Genomic DNA, 16,854 nt, shown 5'->3' with positions numbered 1-16,854 from the left:
GATGAAGGGGTGTGGTGAATGTTTCTGTTAATTCCACCCTGGAACAGAAAATAAACAGCAAATCTGGAAACATGTAGTTTTGTTTATGAATAAGATTAGTTATGTTTATGAAAAAGATATCATTAAAATTTCAAATATGCCTGAATTGCTTACTTATTTATGACTCAAGGAAATTAAAAGCAAGTTTCTTGATGTTGTCCATGGATGAAACACAGCTCTAGTTTCCTGAGCAACACTAGTGCCACGGGTTAGTCTGGCAACAAAATGAAAGAAAAGAAACATTTTTTTTCTTCTGAAAAATTTTTTCAGGAACCTTTGGAGTTTATTTAAAAAACAGGACAGGAAAATTTTTGAACATGTGTTCTTACTAATAAAGGCAAAAATATTTATTCCCCTTCATCCCAGTGTTTTTGAGATTTATGATATTTATTCATTTTCTGTTAATCTAGAACCCCTCACTTTCTGAAATGAGTAAAAAGATAAAAGGGTGGATAGCTTGTTTTCTCTGAAGAAAAAGCCCTGGATTTTAAAAGCTTGTGGTTAAATTCCTCATGGAAATTTCAGATGCATAAATACACAATGGTTAATGTAATATGATCTAATATGTTACAGTGTGTCCTGAAGTAATAATTTTCTTTCAAAAGGAAATTATTTCCAGTGCAAACTATGGGATTTTAGTTTCTAATTACCATAAATAAAACAATTATGTAGTCCCTAGCTGAAAGTTTCCTTTCCTTTTTTTCTCTTTGTCTTTTGAAGTCTATTGATCCTGGCCAGCAGTTCACATGGGAACACTCTAACCTGGAAGTAAACAAACCAAAGAATAGATATGCGAATGTAATTGCATACGACCATTCTCGTGTTCTTCTCTCAGCAATAGAAGGTAAGGAGACCTTTAAAATTAAATTAATTATATCCTAAAATCTAGAATAATTTAACCAATCAATATCTTTATATAGTTATATAAAGAAGTGTTAATTAAAGCACTTCCAGCAAATTCCTGTAATGACAATCCTCTTCTGATGCTTATTGTCAGCAATGTATTATGAACTTGCACTAAAAAGTACATTCACATGTAACACTGAGTGCATTAGGTCCCTGTGTATATGCCAGTGAGTTATCTGAAATAAATTAATATCGCTGCTTACTTATACTAACACTACAAAGCAAACATAGCAGTAAACAAACATATTTGAATTGAGGCATTTGTTGATCAATGAAATTATCAAGATATCTGCTCATTGAATTTTACTTTGCAAAACCTTATTGTGGGGAAAAAAATCAGTTCAACCTCATATTCTCTGGGGAAATTTTAAAAACTCTCTTAGAACTTTAATTTTAATTTCCAATCTAAATATCAAACTAGAGTTTTTAAACAAATGCCCACTTGCAGGCATTTTTGAGAGTATCTCACTGACTAAAGATTGACAGTGTGATTTAGTGAGAGCTTTTCATTGTATCTTTCTTTGTTACAAAGCTTCCCAAATTCATAAACACTTTAAAGTTTTATCTCAAGAAAACTGTTACAGGTAGCCAGTCCTAGGTGTTGTGTTTGTTTTACCAAGGATCAGGACACGCTGGTTTTCACTCAGAGGATTCTTTTTATTTTTTTCCAATTCTGCCTTACTATTAACCTACTTCCTAGGTTGAAAATGGATTTTCAGTTTTTTCTATGTTGTGGTCAGTCAGGTATTAATGATGGCCATAATCAAAAAAATTATATATTTAAATGATAAAATTTAAATGAAAATAAGAGTTGTGTTTAGTTAGCTCCAACAGGACTTGCATACGATACATAAGATAAAGGGATCTATATTCAAGGTCATAGTTACTTCAGTCATAACATGGTACAAGTTAAACTGCAAGAATTTTAATTTATGGTTATAAACAGCTGCTTATCTTTGGCTACTCCAGACCTAAATACACTGGATTTATAGGTGTAATCCACTTTAATATTAGCTTCTTGGTGAAGAAAAAGGCAATCCCACTGAAGTTTAGATCTTTCCTCATTCATTGCAGCTGCATACCACAGGCTTTGATAATACAGATAAGAGCTTCTCAAATGTATTAGCAAATTTTAATGATTACCTTGAAGAATTTGCATATGATAATCTGCTTATATTTTTCCACCTTTGAGGTTCATTTGCAGTTCTGGCAAGATTTTTTTTTGCAACATACAATTTTTCATATTGCCTTGTAAAAGAATATGGCTGTGTAGAAACCTGGCTCTACCTGTCTCAACACTAAAGGAGGCTATTCTAATTAGCACTATATGTGATGTAACTCAATAAATATATCCTTTCCTGTCTCACTGGTCCAGACAAGTGGTCAAAGTACATGGTCTGAATAGGTCAGGAACAGCAACTGGACAGGGTTTCCGAATGGTATTCTTCAGAACAAAATGCTTAACTAGGAGATAAGTCTAACTGGCAAAAAGAAGACTCTTTTTCCCAGGGATTTTGCTTGGAAAAAGAGTTGTGTAAAGGAGGAGAGAAGGAGAGAAAAAAAATTAAATGTAATCAAATTTATTTGATAATTTACATATTAGACAACTAGACTGCCATATTTCCCTGAAATTTGGTTCCCTTTAAAAAAAATTATTATATTCAGAGAATGAGAAGAAAATTTAAGAGGCAAAGCAGAAAATGTTAGTGAAAGTAATTGAAAGTATGAAATTACACAGTTCATTGGACTATGTTTTTACGTAAGTGATAGTTATCTTTGTTTCCCTTTTTTAAGTAAGAAATACCACAATGTGGCTAAAATTTCTAAATCTTTCATAGTCACTGGGTCTACAGAGAGAAAAGTATTATAACCTTTTGTAATATTAGTGTTGGATGTAAGACCACAAATGGAATATTCACCCATTCAGTGATTTGCATGATTTTAGTTTTTTTCCAAGTCTTTAGATTATGCTGAAAAAAGCATATGGTGAATAAATCAAATAGTAAATGCCTTTTTATAAGGTGATATTTAGTCTTGAAAACAGAAATAATTTAATATATCATTATCCCCTTAAAAATTCTTATTCCTGGGATTTTACATTATTGGGTAGATGAAATTTTGTGTATGCACCTTCAAAAGTTTAATCAATTGGTTTTAGCATTTAGTAAAAAGTATTTGTCTTTCAGGTTTTAAGTAGATATTTCAGATATGAAAATACACAGTCTGGCCAGCACTTTATTCAGTTGATACCTGTGTTTCTTTTCATGTTACCAGGGAAATCAGTATTTGGAATATTACTTAAAAATAAATTCTCCTTTATCTATGATACTATACAACTTAATCAGGACCTAAATTTGGACTAAAATATATTTTGTTACAACTATTTGGAGAATATTTAGTACAAATATGCATGCACATATACATGTACATGCCTACACATAGGCCTCATCTGCATTTCTTTGATGGTCACAAGAAAACTAGTATTACTAGCGAGGTTTGAATAGTAGCTGTGCTTTTCTAATGAGAGGAGCTCCATTTTACACCTAGACAGTTGCTTGCTGTTTAAGAGGAAATATATATGAAGAAAAGACTAAGCATCTGCCAAACTGTAATCCTACACTGATGAACATTTAGCATCTTAACAGTGTTGCAGAAATATGGAATCTTGTAACTGGTACTTCAGAATGAGACACAAGGCCAGTTTTATGCCATAGCAGAACTCTGTAGCCTGTTCAGAGTGATTACTAGAAAGTCTTGAGAAGCAATTAGCACAGATTTGAAATTACTTCTTTTGAACTATTGATATCAAATTGTTAAAAATTGCATTAGCCCTGAAACACAAGGCTTATTAACACTTTCAAAGTATTTATTTTGGCACCCTTCATAACTCCTGTTAAAACCTTGTTTTGAATCCCCACTAAGTTCTTGACCTCTCTAATTACATACAGTATGGAGTTCCACAACATAATTACTCATTTCACAGAAATATATTTGTTATCACTGCTTAAATTTTATTACATTAGATTTCCCTTTGGAGAGAAAACCCAGGTTGGACATGGTAATTTGGTTTTTCCTCCTGAAAAGAAAATTTTACTTTGCAAAATTCTGTTCCCATGTTCTTGAAATCTGATTGAAGTCTTGAAATCAGCTCATATTGTGCTGTCTTTGGCTGTTTCTGAGATGGACACTTGGAATTTTAAAGTATAATGACAGAATGTTAGAATGTAGTGAAGTTTATTATATGCATCCAAATAGATTTAAGGGAGAATTTACTGATCAAAAGATGAACAGATTGAGTTAAAACAGCTAGATCTGTGATCTTCAACCTCTAAGAAGTAAATAAAAATTCAGGAGGTGGGGAGGGAATGGATAAACATTCTGCATTTTAAAATGCCTTGCCGATTATTTTAGGAGATATTAATGACTAAAAGTCTTCTATATGTGGATGTATTTGCATAAGGCCAGTTATTAAAAGGAAAAAAATACCTATCATATTTCAGCACGGTAATTTTTTTTTTTGGAAATTTAGTGACTTTAAAATTCTGCTAGAAAACTAGAAAGCTCTGAATGTAATACAAATGGACAAGAAAGAAAAGGCAAAAAGCTGCTAATATTCTTATTTGTCTGATGGCCAGTTGCCATTAAATTGGCTTTGATTATGTAGGCCATCATTGTAAGATTTAGAAATTGTTTGGAGCATTGTAACTATGGAAGAGTCATGACCTGTACAAACTATTTGCACTCTGTCACATTGCATTTATGTTGCCTTCTGCTAACAATAGGAACTGAATGGCCCCTCACCCTACAAGTTTGGTGTGCCTTAAAAACAACAAAAGTATTTTGGTGATGGATACAGAAATACCCATAAAGAATATGGATACAGAAAGATGAGTGAAGTGATTTCATGGTGTTAGGGCCCCTGTGAAGTAGATTTCATAGTGTAGATGTTGTGGTGCATGTCTTGACAACAATGCTGAAACAAGCTGTAGGTGTATGAGCCTACTGATACTGTAATAGTTATAACTTAAATGCTGCCATTCTTGATACCCTTAAAATCTAGTCAGAACAATTTCTCCTGCATATATTGACATACTTTCCATTGGGAAAAACTCCAAGAAAACATCTGGTGGCTTTGTTCTTGACTGACTAATGAAGATTTGGTACATATTTACCGTGAGCACTCATATTGAAACTGGGTTTTGCAGGAAATAGCAAACCAGATATCATATCCTTTCATATTAGTAGAGACACTCGTCATCTCTTTGAGTGCATAATTTAGAGTATAAATTAATATTTCTATTCAATAAAAGATTCCTTTGTCTGTTAACTGCTGTGTTACTCAGTGTTAAAAAGATGGCTAAACCCAGTTTCAGACAACAGTAAAATAACTACAGTATGAGGATATCATGTTAGGATTCAGTGTCTGCTTTGTAATATTGTGCAACATACTGCCATCTGCACATACTGTCATGCATTGTGGATCGTTTCCTGATGCAATGCTCTTACCTATGCCTCTGAGGACCTGCACAGAACAATCTGTTTATTTCCTTTCTGGGCTTCTTAATACTAGACACTTCTTAGACCAAAACAAAACAAATTCATGCTAAGTTTTGTTGGTTTTTTTTTTTTTTTCTAAAGGAGCTTCCATTTTTTTCCATGTCTTTCTGCTGGTCACTTTCCAAGTTTCTTTTCTCACCTGCAATCTTCCAAATTTCTCATCTTGCCTGCAGATCTTCTACACTCTTAGTTCTTTGTTTGCATACTTAATTTCACTTTTGTCACCTTTTCCCTTTCCTTTCAAATACTTCTCTTCCACCCTCTACACAATCCCATTCTTTGTCAGGCCTAATTCTGCATCTTCTGCCTATCCTTTTCTGGCATTGCCTTCTGTCCATAAATTCTCTCTAATTCAACATTTCCCTTTGAGTTTCCATATCATTCATCTTCTCCCTCTTCACCAGCCTCTCCTAGTCCTCCTAACAGTCTATTCACAATCCAGCTATCTGTAGGTTTTCTTTTCCTGACATTTCTTTTTCCTTCTTCATCCTTCATCTTTTCCTTTCCTTCATCCTTCTGGGATGATATGTAGAGACTTTTCCTCAGTCTTTGTAAAAAGCCTTCATTTTACAAATATTTACTACCGGAGTACTTCATTGATTTAGTGCTGCTCCATATTTCAGTGAGTTCTTAAAATACAGATTTGTGCTTAGACCATTTCAATTTGATTATTTGCTTAACTATATAGATTTCATGTAACAAAAACATCCACAGAAACACTGGTTACTGTCACCTAGCACCTGTTCATTGGCCAAGGGGATTAAGGAATGACAGTTAATGTAATTTTTTTTTTATTTCAGCTAAGTTTTTAATACCTTCTCTCATGGTCTATGTTTTTGGACAAAATGTCCAGCATACAGCTGGATAATCACATCATGTGATGGGTGAGCAACTGGTTCACAGGTCAGGCACAAGGGGTTGCAGTGAATGGGGTGGCATCAGGCTGAGGACCTGTCATTAGTGGGGTTCTGTAGGGCTCCACCATAGGGCTGGTGCTCTTTAACATCTCCATAAATGACTTGGATGTAGGACTGGAAGGGATACTAAACTATACAAAATTGAGGAAGCTGTTGACTCCCGTGAAGGCAGGGAGGCCCTACAGAGATGCCTTGACAAATCAGGGGGCTGAACAATCAACAACCACAGGAAGTTCAACAAGACAAAGTGCCAGATTCTGCACCTGGGATGGGGCAACCTTGGAAGTACAAACAGTTGGAGAATGAGATGCTGGAGAGCAGAAAAGGACTTGAGGGAGCAAGTTGAACATGAGTCAGCAGTGCCCTGGCAGCCAGGATGGACAAACATGTTCTTGGGAGCATCCAGCACAGGGGGAGCATCTAGGGGGCCAAACATGTCCTCAGGAGCATCAGGCACAGCATTGCCAACCAGGGCTGCTGTCACAACCCATGGCAGGGGGCACATTGTCATGGTAAGTTCTCATCAGGCTGAAAAAGAAGCCGGACCTAAAGTGAGGTCTCTTGTGCTTATGTTCTTAAGGCATGCCTTAACTCCATCAATCAGACAACTATTTAGAGTCAAAAAGTGTTGTCTAACAACCCTCTACATTCTTAAAATTTGCTTCCACAAATGTGGTGGCTAGCAAGCCCTTAATTTTGTACAGCACACTAATATAGCTCTCACCTCCTAAAATTAACCCCTCAAAGGTGCTGGCTTAACAAGCCGCAACACATGTCCACAATATCCACACTCCTGCAATAAAGTTCAGTATGGAGCATGGGATAGAATGACAGCTGTGCTTTGATCAGACAAAGCAAGAGAGAGAGAGAACAAAGAATATCACCCCAGATTCCACATTGTTCCTTCCATGTGGATGGTGCAGAGCTGGGGTGGTGCGACAAAGAAAGCAAAAGAGAAAGAGATGAAAAAGAGAGGATAGCAAGGGGCCTGATCTGCATTCTTTTATAGTTAACCTGATGCATGCCTCTTACATAAATTAGATTCTTCTCACTGTTTTGTTCACACATGCACGAACAGCCTGTGTTTTTTGCTCTGGCATTGTTCAAAACACCAGACATTGATTTAAAACAGTAGTACAACTTCATCAACACTCTGAGTTCATCATGGTATTTTTCCAACTTGTTTACAAGCATGACAGAATTTAATCCTATTACTTCACACTATTTATGCACATGACTAAAAGCACATGTCTTAGGGAAGCAGCGCAGAAACAAAGCTTTATAGTTTAATTTATTTTAAATAGAAAGGCTGTTCAGTACTCAGCCTTTGTAAAGGCTTGAAATAATTTCATTATTTGATTTCAGTTTGTGAATAAAATGTGAAGTCTAATTAAAGTTATTTGAGATTATAACTCTCTTCAGGAAATCAAGTGAATCATTCCTAGGGTCTACACTATTAGCCCTGTGGATCTGAGTCTATGTTGCAGTAAGCTGTACTGTCATCTCAGCTCATGCATTCTCAGTATAAATTGAGAGCAATACAGTTCATGGGGTTTTTTATCTTCTGTACTTTAATTGTGGCATTACCTAATTTTATTTCATTGCTCATTCACTTTGACTATATAAAAACTAAACATTGTTCTCTTGAGATATTTAAAAGTGGATTGTCTTTTGTGCTGAACTACTCATCTGATTCTTCCCCCATTGTGCTTAACTCCTGTCTGGCTAAATTAAAAGATTGCAGACTCTGGTCATTCATCACCATAGTTGAAAATGCTACTAGAAAATAGTTGTGGTAGAATCATGGTTCAGGAGCTTGGTCTTTAACTGACTTCTTGTGCAGAAACTGTGTCTCTGCTTTCATGAAACTTATAAAAGTCAGGTTATACTGCATAGATTACCCTAAATTTATACTTCAGGTAAGCCATCCTAAAGGTACAATAAGTCCCACTGATGCCAAAAGACTTAGGTTAAGTTCATATCAATTTTACAGAATTTGGTTGCTTTGTCCCTTTTTTGACCCATGCTGTTACAGAACAACTGACCTCTCTTAACCATGAAACCCAAATTTAAGTAATGATGGCAATTGCTGCTGTGCTTGTGGGTATGTTGCCTTCAAGCTATGGCAGCTAACAAAAGTTTGCAGGATTTCATTGTACTGCAGTCAGACTGGTTGTCATTTGATTGTTTTTGCACTATTGGACTTGACACAAAATTGTTCTGTTTTCTCAGCTCAGAAAGAGGTTATGGCTGGAAAAGTCATTTCAGAAAGGGAAATTTTAATATTTAGATTTACTTATCTTTGATAATTTTTTTATTTTTTGTCATTGTAGATATTTACAGATATTCAATTGTTGTATTTGTTATTTTTAACAAATTCATTAGTCCTCTCATGTTGAAGCACCTTCCCTAGAGGGCTTTAAGGATTTTGGGGCAGGATGTGAAACTGAGGTCATGCATGAAAATAGTGATGAAAAGAGACTCTGTGAGAAATGGGTACAATATTTAAAGGGACTATGAGAGTGGATAGAGAACAGAGAATATCACTAATGGATACTGTGTGTGAGAGGAAATGGAACTGAGCATTCTGAATCAAGTTGTTCTCTTGATCTCAGTAGATCAAGTATTATTGAGTACTGTACAGTACTATTGAGTACTGTATTCTGCTAGCAATAAATGCTTGATGCAAAGCAAGTGTTGAAGCAACATGTTTTGTTGTATTTTTTTTTCTCCCCAAAACTTCATTGGTTAATTCATTAATAGTTGCTCAGGGCCTGTGGTAAATGGAATTTCATGTCCATGTCCCAAATATATCCTCATTTGGTGCAGTGAAGCTGACTTGCCTTGTAAAATAATTTTTCTAGCTAAATTTTTCATGTCCACTTTACAGAAATAAAGTGGAGAAACAGAGTGAAAATTTCCACTTTAATCTATATTTGAAGAAATCTTCCTTGAATTTATCAGTAATTCTTAATCTTAATTCTTTCTGACTTGAATCTTAGATCAAGGAAGGTGTAATCTGGAAGCTTTTCTTCATTCTAATTGAAAGAATTAGAATTTATTTAATTTAGAGGTTATATATTTTAATATAATTTGTCAATAAATTCAATACAAATTAGCGAGTAGAAAGAGAATTTACAATTTCAGGATTCTGGATTTTTTTACAATAGGTACTAGTATTGGTTGCTAAAATTTGTAAAGATCATTCTTTAGGGAACAGCTTGCAATAGTTCTCATGCTTAATTTTCACACTGAGTTTGTGCATTATCAGTTCCAGAGGACAGCTTTCCCAGAAGATCATTTAACCACTTTACAAAGTGTTGTTTTTCATTTTTTCCTCAGGCTTTTATTTATAACATGTGCTTCAAAGTATGATACCAGGCATCATAATAGAATTCTAATTTATGCAGAAAACATTTCTTACCAGCTTTCTCAGTTCCTTTGGTAATAATACCCAGTTGGTGTAGATTTCTCCTGTTGGCTTCATTCTTCTTTCTCATCTGTTTTGTGAAAAAAAGTTTTATTATCTTGATAAAGGAAGAAAATACAACATTGTGCCTAGCAGTTATTTTTCTATATCATTAACTCCAATATCCACAATGAGAAGTGTCACGTAAAACAGCTCCAGATCTACAAGAGTGATGCTTTTGAGCTCCACTTTCTGATTTTCATGGAGGGGAATCATGCTTTTCAGCTATGGACTATGCAGATTAACAAGTTTTTTATTTTGTTTTATTTTTCTCCTGAAGAGACTTTCAGTCAGGTCAAATCAGTCAGACAGTCTGCCCGTGTCCATTCTTGCATCTTGCCTGAGGAGTGCCATTTTCTGACTCTCTTGTAACCCTGAAGTCACAAGGTCTTTCTATCTCTGAGATATTTTGTCAGGATTTTCTTCTAATTGTGTACAGAAAGTAAAAACAAATTTAAAATTTACTTTAAATATGATTTGAACATATGAAACAGGAACGTATGTGGAACTTTATCGGGCATGAAGGCAAAATTTTTTACTAGACTACAGCTGCAGTAACCCATAATCTGAATAATTTCCAGATTACGTTGGATTTTACTTACTGTGACATTTAGTCTCTGGGTTCATTCACTGCTAAGTTAGTAGTGGAATGAAACATTCAGGTTTACTCTGAATAAGTGTTGAAACAATTAAAATTGTAGCTTAAAAGGAACAGTCCATTTTAAAGAGGTACACCTAATTTCCATTCAAATTAAAAATATTTTGGAAGACATTTTCAGATGTGTGCTACTTGTAGTCAGGAAAGATAGGAGTGTGCAGGTCCAGTAATTCCTGATTTGGGAGCACTAGCAGGAGATAATGCATTAGAATCTATTTGAAGATTTTGTTTCTGACAACCATCTTGGGAAGTACTTATTTACAATTTATTCTGTTTCATAGACAAAGAAACTCAATTTTGTTGCTTTGATGAGGGAAAACAGTCTTAGCTGTAGAATAAATCTGGAGCTGGTATCATCACCTTGACTCTCTTTTGAAAGATTTTGTGGAACCTCTACCATTTCTTGGGGTTGCAGAGTTGTGCGTGGCAGATTGGCTGCATAAATATAAATCATTCAATTCTGCTCAAATAAGTAACTTCTGTCAATTACTTCAACAAAACTTACTAAGTTGCAGATGATTATATTCAGCTAATTAACACTGCTTTGCCATTCAGCCAGCACTGAGATCTCACATTAATATCTTATTTCTTTCTCTAGTCATCAGTTAAAACAACAGCAGGGACATAAAAATGCTTCCCTCAGTGCTTTATCTTTCAGCACACATGTAGTCTGAGTTAAAAGCTGGGCACTGCTATGCTGAATTCAGCAGTGGTCTGAGAATTTTAAGTCCATTTTTATCCATTTCCATGAGCATGCCTACCTTATTAGTGCAGAGTAGTAATGTGGCCTTTGCTACAGCCAGCACACCTCCTTGGCCTGGGTAGGCAGCATGTTCCAATCCAGGCATCCTGTGGCATACCCTGAGTTATACAGATTGCAGTTAGGAACTGGCCTGCTTCCTATGGGGCTCTAAGAATGGACATGTGTCTGGAAGGCACAGCCAAAGTTCCTGTATACGTCTTGTCCAAAATACCTGAGCCCCAAGCAAATAATGGTGTAGGTCCCATGTGCACACAAGTCTTGGATCCCACTTCTTTTAATGCTTTTAATTCTTATTCAGTGTTGCAAAGGTCTTTATTTCATGCATACACCATATAGAAAATTTCACTGTTTCTTAAATCTGACTTAAATAATGTGTTTTGTTACAATAAAACTCATAATTATCTTAGCATTTAATGGAGAAAATGAATATAGCAGTGATATTAATAGTCTTGACGATATTTTTTTTCCTTATGTATTTAAAGGAATTGCAATGACCTCAACAAGAATGTTTGAGGAGCCTCCTCAGGGTCTCTGATTGAAAATCCTCAAAGGGGTCTGTCCCAGGTAGCACTGCCATATTTTGGCTGTCTGCAGGCAGTATCAGACCAGCTTTTAAATGCTGCTGTGTTGCTTGTTTCAAAAGAACAAATATTCCCAGAGAGACCACCATGCCTCTTGACTCCACAGATGGCCTACACTCACGTGTAAGTGCATGGGTACATGCACTCTTTGGCACACACAGCAAGCTAGGATTCATCAAATCCAGTGTCGTGGGATTGTTCAGCCCTTGTAAAACAGGACAGCAGAGAAACTTTGCCCTGTGTTTTCACTCTACTCTCTTTGCAGGCATCCCGGGCAGCGACTATATCAATGCCAATTACATAGATGGATACAGGAAGCAGAATGCTTATATAGCAACGCAGGGGGCATTGCCAGAAACCTTTGGTGACTTCTGGAGAATGATGTGGGAGCAACAAGGTGCAACAGTCGTCATGATGACAAAACTAGAGGAGAGGTCCAGGGTAAGGAAAACTTATGCAAGGTTAAAAATATTGTACCTGAGTTACCATGTCATTGTTTTGTTTCCTTCATGTATGTTTGCCTGTCTTCTTTGTATGTGTAAAAACTGAGGGGATTTTTAGGTTGCTACAAGTTTAAAGTGTCTGCACCACAAAAATTACTTATATATAGGACATCTTGCTTTCACTAAGAAACTACCAAGTCACAACATTTATTTAGGTTTTTTTTTTATGCTCTGGAAAATTTTTAATTTTTGATCACAGTGATTTTGGGGGCTATTTTTTTTTTATCATGTTGGAAATCTTATGAGGTGACCGAAAGAGTTACTTCCTCTGTAGTAATAAGAACATGATTGTATCATCCTGTTATGAGGAAGTTAGTGTATGTCAACAGCATTCATTTCTCAGTTTTAAATGGTATAAATTCACCATTGTTTAATATCAATGAAGATTTGCTTGAGAAACATTTGGTTTTTTTGAGCAGATGCTGGTAGCTAGGAAAATTACAACAGCACATGCAATAACAGAATACAAAATTATCCATGGTATTTCAAATTCAATTTTGCAGACCAAAGTAAATTAGGAAAGTAAAGCACTAAAACATACAGATATTGTTCTGATAATAGCATGATACTATTCAAATAATTAAACTATAGATTCTATTATTAGAAGAGTTATAATAAAAAATGTGCTATATGTAAAGAGAAATAAAAAATAGTAATTAGATTTTAAATAAGATAAAGAAAGTGATAGAAATTGTAGTGACAGATCATGGTGTGTTTCATGAAGATTTACTAGTGGGTCCATATTTGGTGGTATTTATCAATTCTAAGAGTGGATGTTATTAGAGAGGAAAGAGTAAAAGGAAAGACAATAACAGAAGAGAAGAAGAAGAGAAAGATGGGGAGAAAGAGAAACGAGAAAAATCATCAGCAGCAGTCAATCAGGAAGTATTTAGCCATCAGTGTTGGATTCTCTATCAAACTTTTTCTACAGTAACAGTATTTTGTGTCAAGAGGTACTTGAAGTTCTCACGGGTTGTTTGTGATACTGTTACCATTGCTGGGAGCACAGGTTGGCTAGGCAGAGTGCTGCACAGCTGGTTCATTGCTGAGCTCTCTGCAAACACATTTATGTGGCTATATTATAAGCCAGAAACTTGAACCAAACGTAGAAATCAGAAACTGGGAGAAAGAAGTGGTGATACTAACATCAGTGGTTATCATTTCCCTTGGGTCCGGGCCAACAACAGTAGAAGGGTTTTCAAATCCAGGAAGTGAATAATAAACAGGAGTGTCACAGAAAAACACTGCTGCAACCATTCTGAGGTACTCTGTCCTAGAAGCTTGCGTGAAGCTGCAGGAACCTGCAAGTGGGAAGCAGGCTGCAGGACTACAGGTGGAAGGTGGAAAAAGCTAAGGTATCAAAGGCTCTGTGCAATGAGTTAAAAAATGCTATAAGTATGGGGTATGAAGAAGAGTTCAGTAATATAGAAAGACATTACAGAGGAGGACAGAAGATTTATCATCCAGACTGGTTTTGAATCAGTAAAAGTATCTTACAGGAGTAACTGGATAATAGTTGATATTTCAGTAGTTCATGGATGAGCTCCATTTCAAAATGAAAATATTTCAGCATGTGTCAGCTTGGAACAGGGTGGACTGCACCATGAAGTCTAATGCTATACTGTGTTGGCATTGATGCCTTTTTCATATGCTTGGATACCTATAATTGCAGTGATTACGTAACTTGAACCTCTTGGCAGCAGTCATTCCTTTCTGGAGGCTTACCAAAACATATACATTTACTCTTTTACCCTTCCTGTCATTTCTATAAGTAGAGTAGGCTTTTTGCAGTTCAAGCAATGTATAGCATTCTAATTATAGAGTCACTTCCCACATGTAACTTCAACCTACATTAATACCACTGATTTTACATACCTGATGGCAATTAGTACATAGCACATGGTAATTTTAGCATAATTTTTAGTTTAATCTTGGGTCTACAGACCTTGTCTAGTCCAGGCACTGCCTGTTTGGAATTGAGAAAATGTAATTCTGCCCATTTCTTTACTAATTAATTCTTTAAAATTGCTGGTAAGTGACACCAGAACAAAGAAAAAAAAAAATCAGTTCCTAATAAGCAGCCCATTGCAAAAGGTATATTTAAGTACTTGAAAGTTTATCTTAATACTGCAGGCCACAGACAGCCACTGTCTAGAAGGATGTTTTGATGTAACTAAATGAAATCCTTCTCTTTCTCTCCAGTAATTGCCGAGCAGAGTTTTAAGCTAACTCTAGCCTTTGTTGGCTGCACCCTAAAAAAACACTGATCAGAATAGTGATCACCTCCGTAAGTGATTAGCATTCAGAAGCAATACATTCTCTAAGTGGAATAAGAAACTAGACATTCTAGTCAACGGATTGCTCATGCATTCAATGCTTATATTTGTGTATTTTTTGTGCATAATTTATCGCCTTCTGTGTTCATAGGCTGAATTTGATGCATTCATTGCAGAGCATTACATCCCAGCTATCCAGTACATAACTCAGCTCCCAGTCTGAGAGTCAGCAGCTCTGTGAATATGGCATACCACTTACCACTTCTAATACAGTGGCTGCATGTAATGTAATTAATGGCATTGATGGTGAGGCAGCAGTGGGAATCCCTGTGCAGGGAAAAAACCCAGTGATGACAGACATTACATTGCTATTTTTTCTTGTGCTATCATTATTATATAGCATATTCTTGTAGAAGAAAAACAAGTGAGATTTCAAACATGAAATATAAGCACTGTTACATATCATTAGGGATGAAGAGCTTTGCTAATTTTGTTTCTCTTTCTCCTTTGATTCTGTTTTGATTGCTTTTGTGTCTTGGCAGCCTGATCATTATTCCCGCTGCAAGGCAAGATTGTTTCTCCCTCAGACTTTCTGCTTTCCATTTTCGTGTCATCATTTCTGTTTAGGTAGCTTTTTTGCATTATGTAGTCCTGCAGCCTGGTATCAGCCTTTATAACCTGGACTGCATAGATAAAGATGAGGATTTTAATTGCATCTGCAGAAACAAAGTTGGTTCATTAGCATGTGTTAGATGTCTGAATGACTTCAGATTTGAGAATGTACATCTTTTACAGCTGAGTAGATCAAATGAAGATGTTACAGTGAATTCATTATTCATTTGTTTGCCTATAAGGAAGCTGCAGGAAAAAAAGATCTTTCACTTATAACCTTTCACACTTAGTTGGTTTCATATTAAATGTCATCACCTGAATTTCCCTTGACCTAAACCAGACTGGAAGAGAAAGTCAGTCTCATCATTCAGCTACCATGAAAGTAATTTGTATCAAAAAGAATTACACACATTGGCGGTGCATGGAACAGTATTAGTAGCATTTTTGTCACAGATACGAGTTTAATCTTAGTGAAATTAAACAATATTGAACGTTTTAAATTTGAGATTGAAAAAAAGTAGTTGTGTGTTACACTAAGGAAACATGTTAAACATGTAAAACTTTAATGTATGATACCTCTCTTTCCAACTTCTCTGTCTTCTCCTCTACCGCAAGCGGTACAGATTAAATTTTGTTGTTGTTGAGTTTTGGATGCGGTTTTTTTTGCTCCTCTCAACTCTTTGGATGTTCTGAGTACTCACGAGCTGTACTGAATTGTGTGAATGATAAGATGAAAAATCTCTCTTTATAGCAAAACATAACCATGTCGCCTCCAACAGGAAGCATATAGTCCTTCCTCCTTTTTCAGGATAGGATACCGTTATAGATTGTCCACGTGCAAGAGGATTCAATCCTTTCCTTCTTTGCTTTGTAGTTCTGTATTTTGAATACATTTGCTGTGTTATCTTGGAACTGATAGAAAATACTTCCCTCGCTGACCTCATTACAATATTTTCTGTGTTGAGACCCCATTGCCTAGGTTTAAAATCTTATGACAAAAAACCCAATCAGGTCAAAGCTAAATGAAAACATAGTGACACTATCAATTATGCAAATAATAGAAGGTAAATAACAATATAATGTCAATATCAAGTTGATATTGAGCCGGATTCTGACCTTCTTTACTGATGAGGAAGGCTTTAGTTTCTTAGTGATACTATGAGCTTCATTCAAATTTGCTAATGACTAAATGAACACATGAGAGAACTACATTTGTGCCATTCTGTTAGCCTGATCCAAACACCTATTTGACTATCATGAAGTGGATATCATCATCAATATTTTATGCAAAAATTATCTAAAAAACCATATATGTAGAATAATCATCTTGGTTTGTCAAGGTTTAGCATCTTGAATCCTGAGTCTTCATTGGGAAGGGGGAGATCAAAACAAGCCCAGTAGGAAAATGATGTATCCTCTCTCAGATTTATTCCCCATTATTGATACACATGAGACTATTTGCATGGGTCCTGTATTTTTTTCCATAAGAACATCAAAAGATAATTGAAAGTCCTTGGACTCAGTGTCTCTTAACTTGTCACTGACACCTGAGAGAGCCAGGAGAGATGGCACT

At 35.7% G+C, this 16,854-nt stretch overlaps 1 protein-coding gene across 7 annotated transcripts in view; it reads left to right on the top strand.

Annotated features, from left to right (window-relative positions):
- PTPRD (protein tyrosine phosphatase receptor type D) overlaps window positions 1-16,854 on the top strand; it is a 1,172,279-nt gene that overhangs the window by 1,108,907 nt on the left and 46,518 nt on the right. For all 7 annotated transcript variants that reach the window (XM_054517855.1, XM_036402900.2, XM_036402899.2 and 4 more), the window contains 2 exons: window positions 760-883; window positions 12,156-12,331. In XM_054517855.1, the coding sequence (XP_054373830.1) occupies window positions 760-883; window positions 12,156-12,331 (300 nt within the window). The remainder of the gene's footprint in view (window positions 1-759; window positions 884-12,155; window positions 12,332-16,854) is intronic.

This window comes from Molothrus ater, chromosome Z (assembly GCF_012460135.2).
Source record: "Molothrus ater isolate BHLD 08-10-18 breed brown headed cowbird chromosome Z, BPBGC_Mater_1.1, whole genome shotgun sequence".
In the NCBI taxonomy this organism is placed as follows: domain Eukaryota; kingdom Metazoa; phylum Chordata; class Aves; order Passeriformes; family Icteridae; genus Molothrus; species Molothrus ater.
This window is presented reverse-complemented; position numbering and strand designations above follow the sequence as displayed.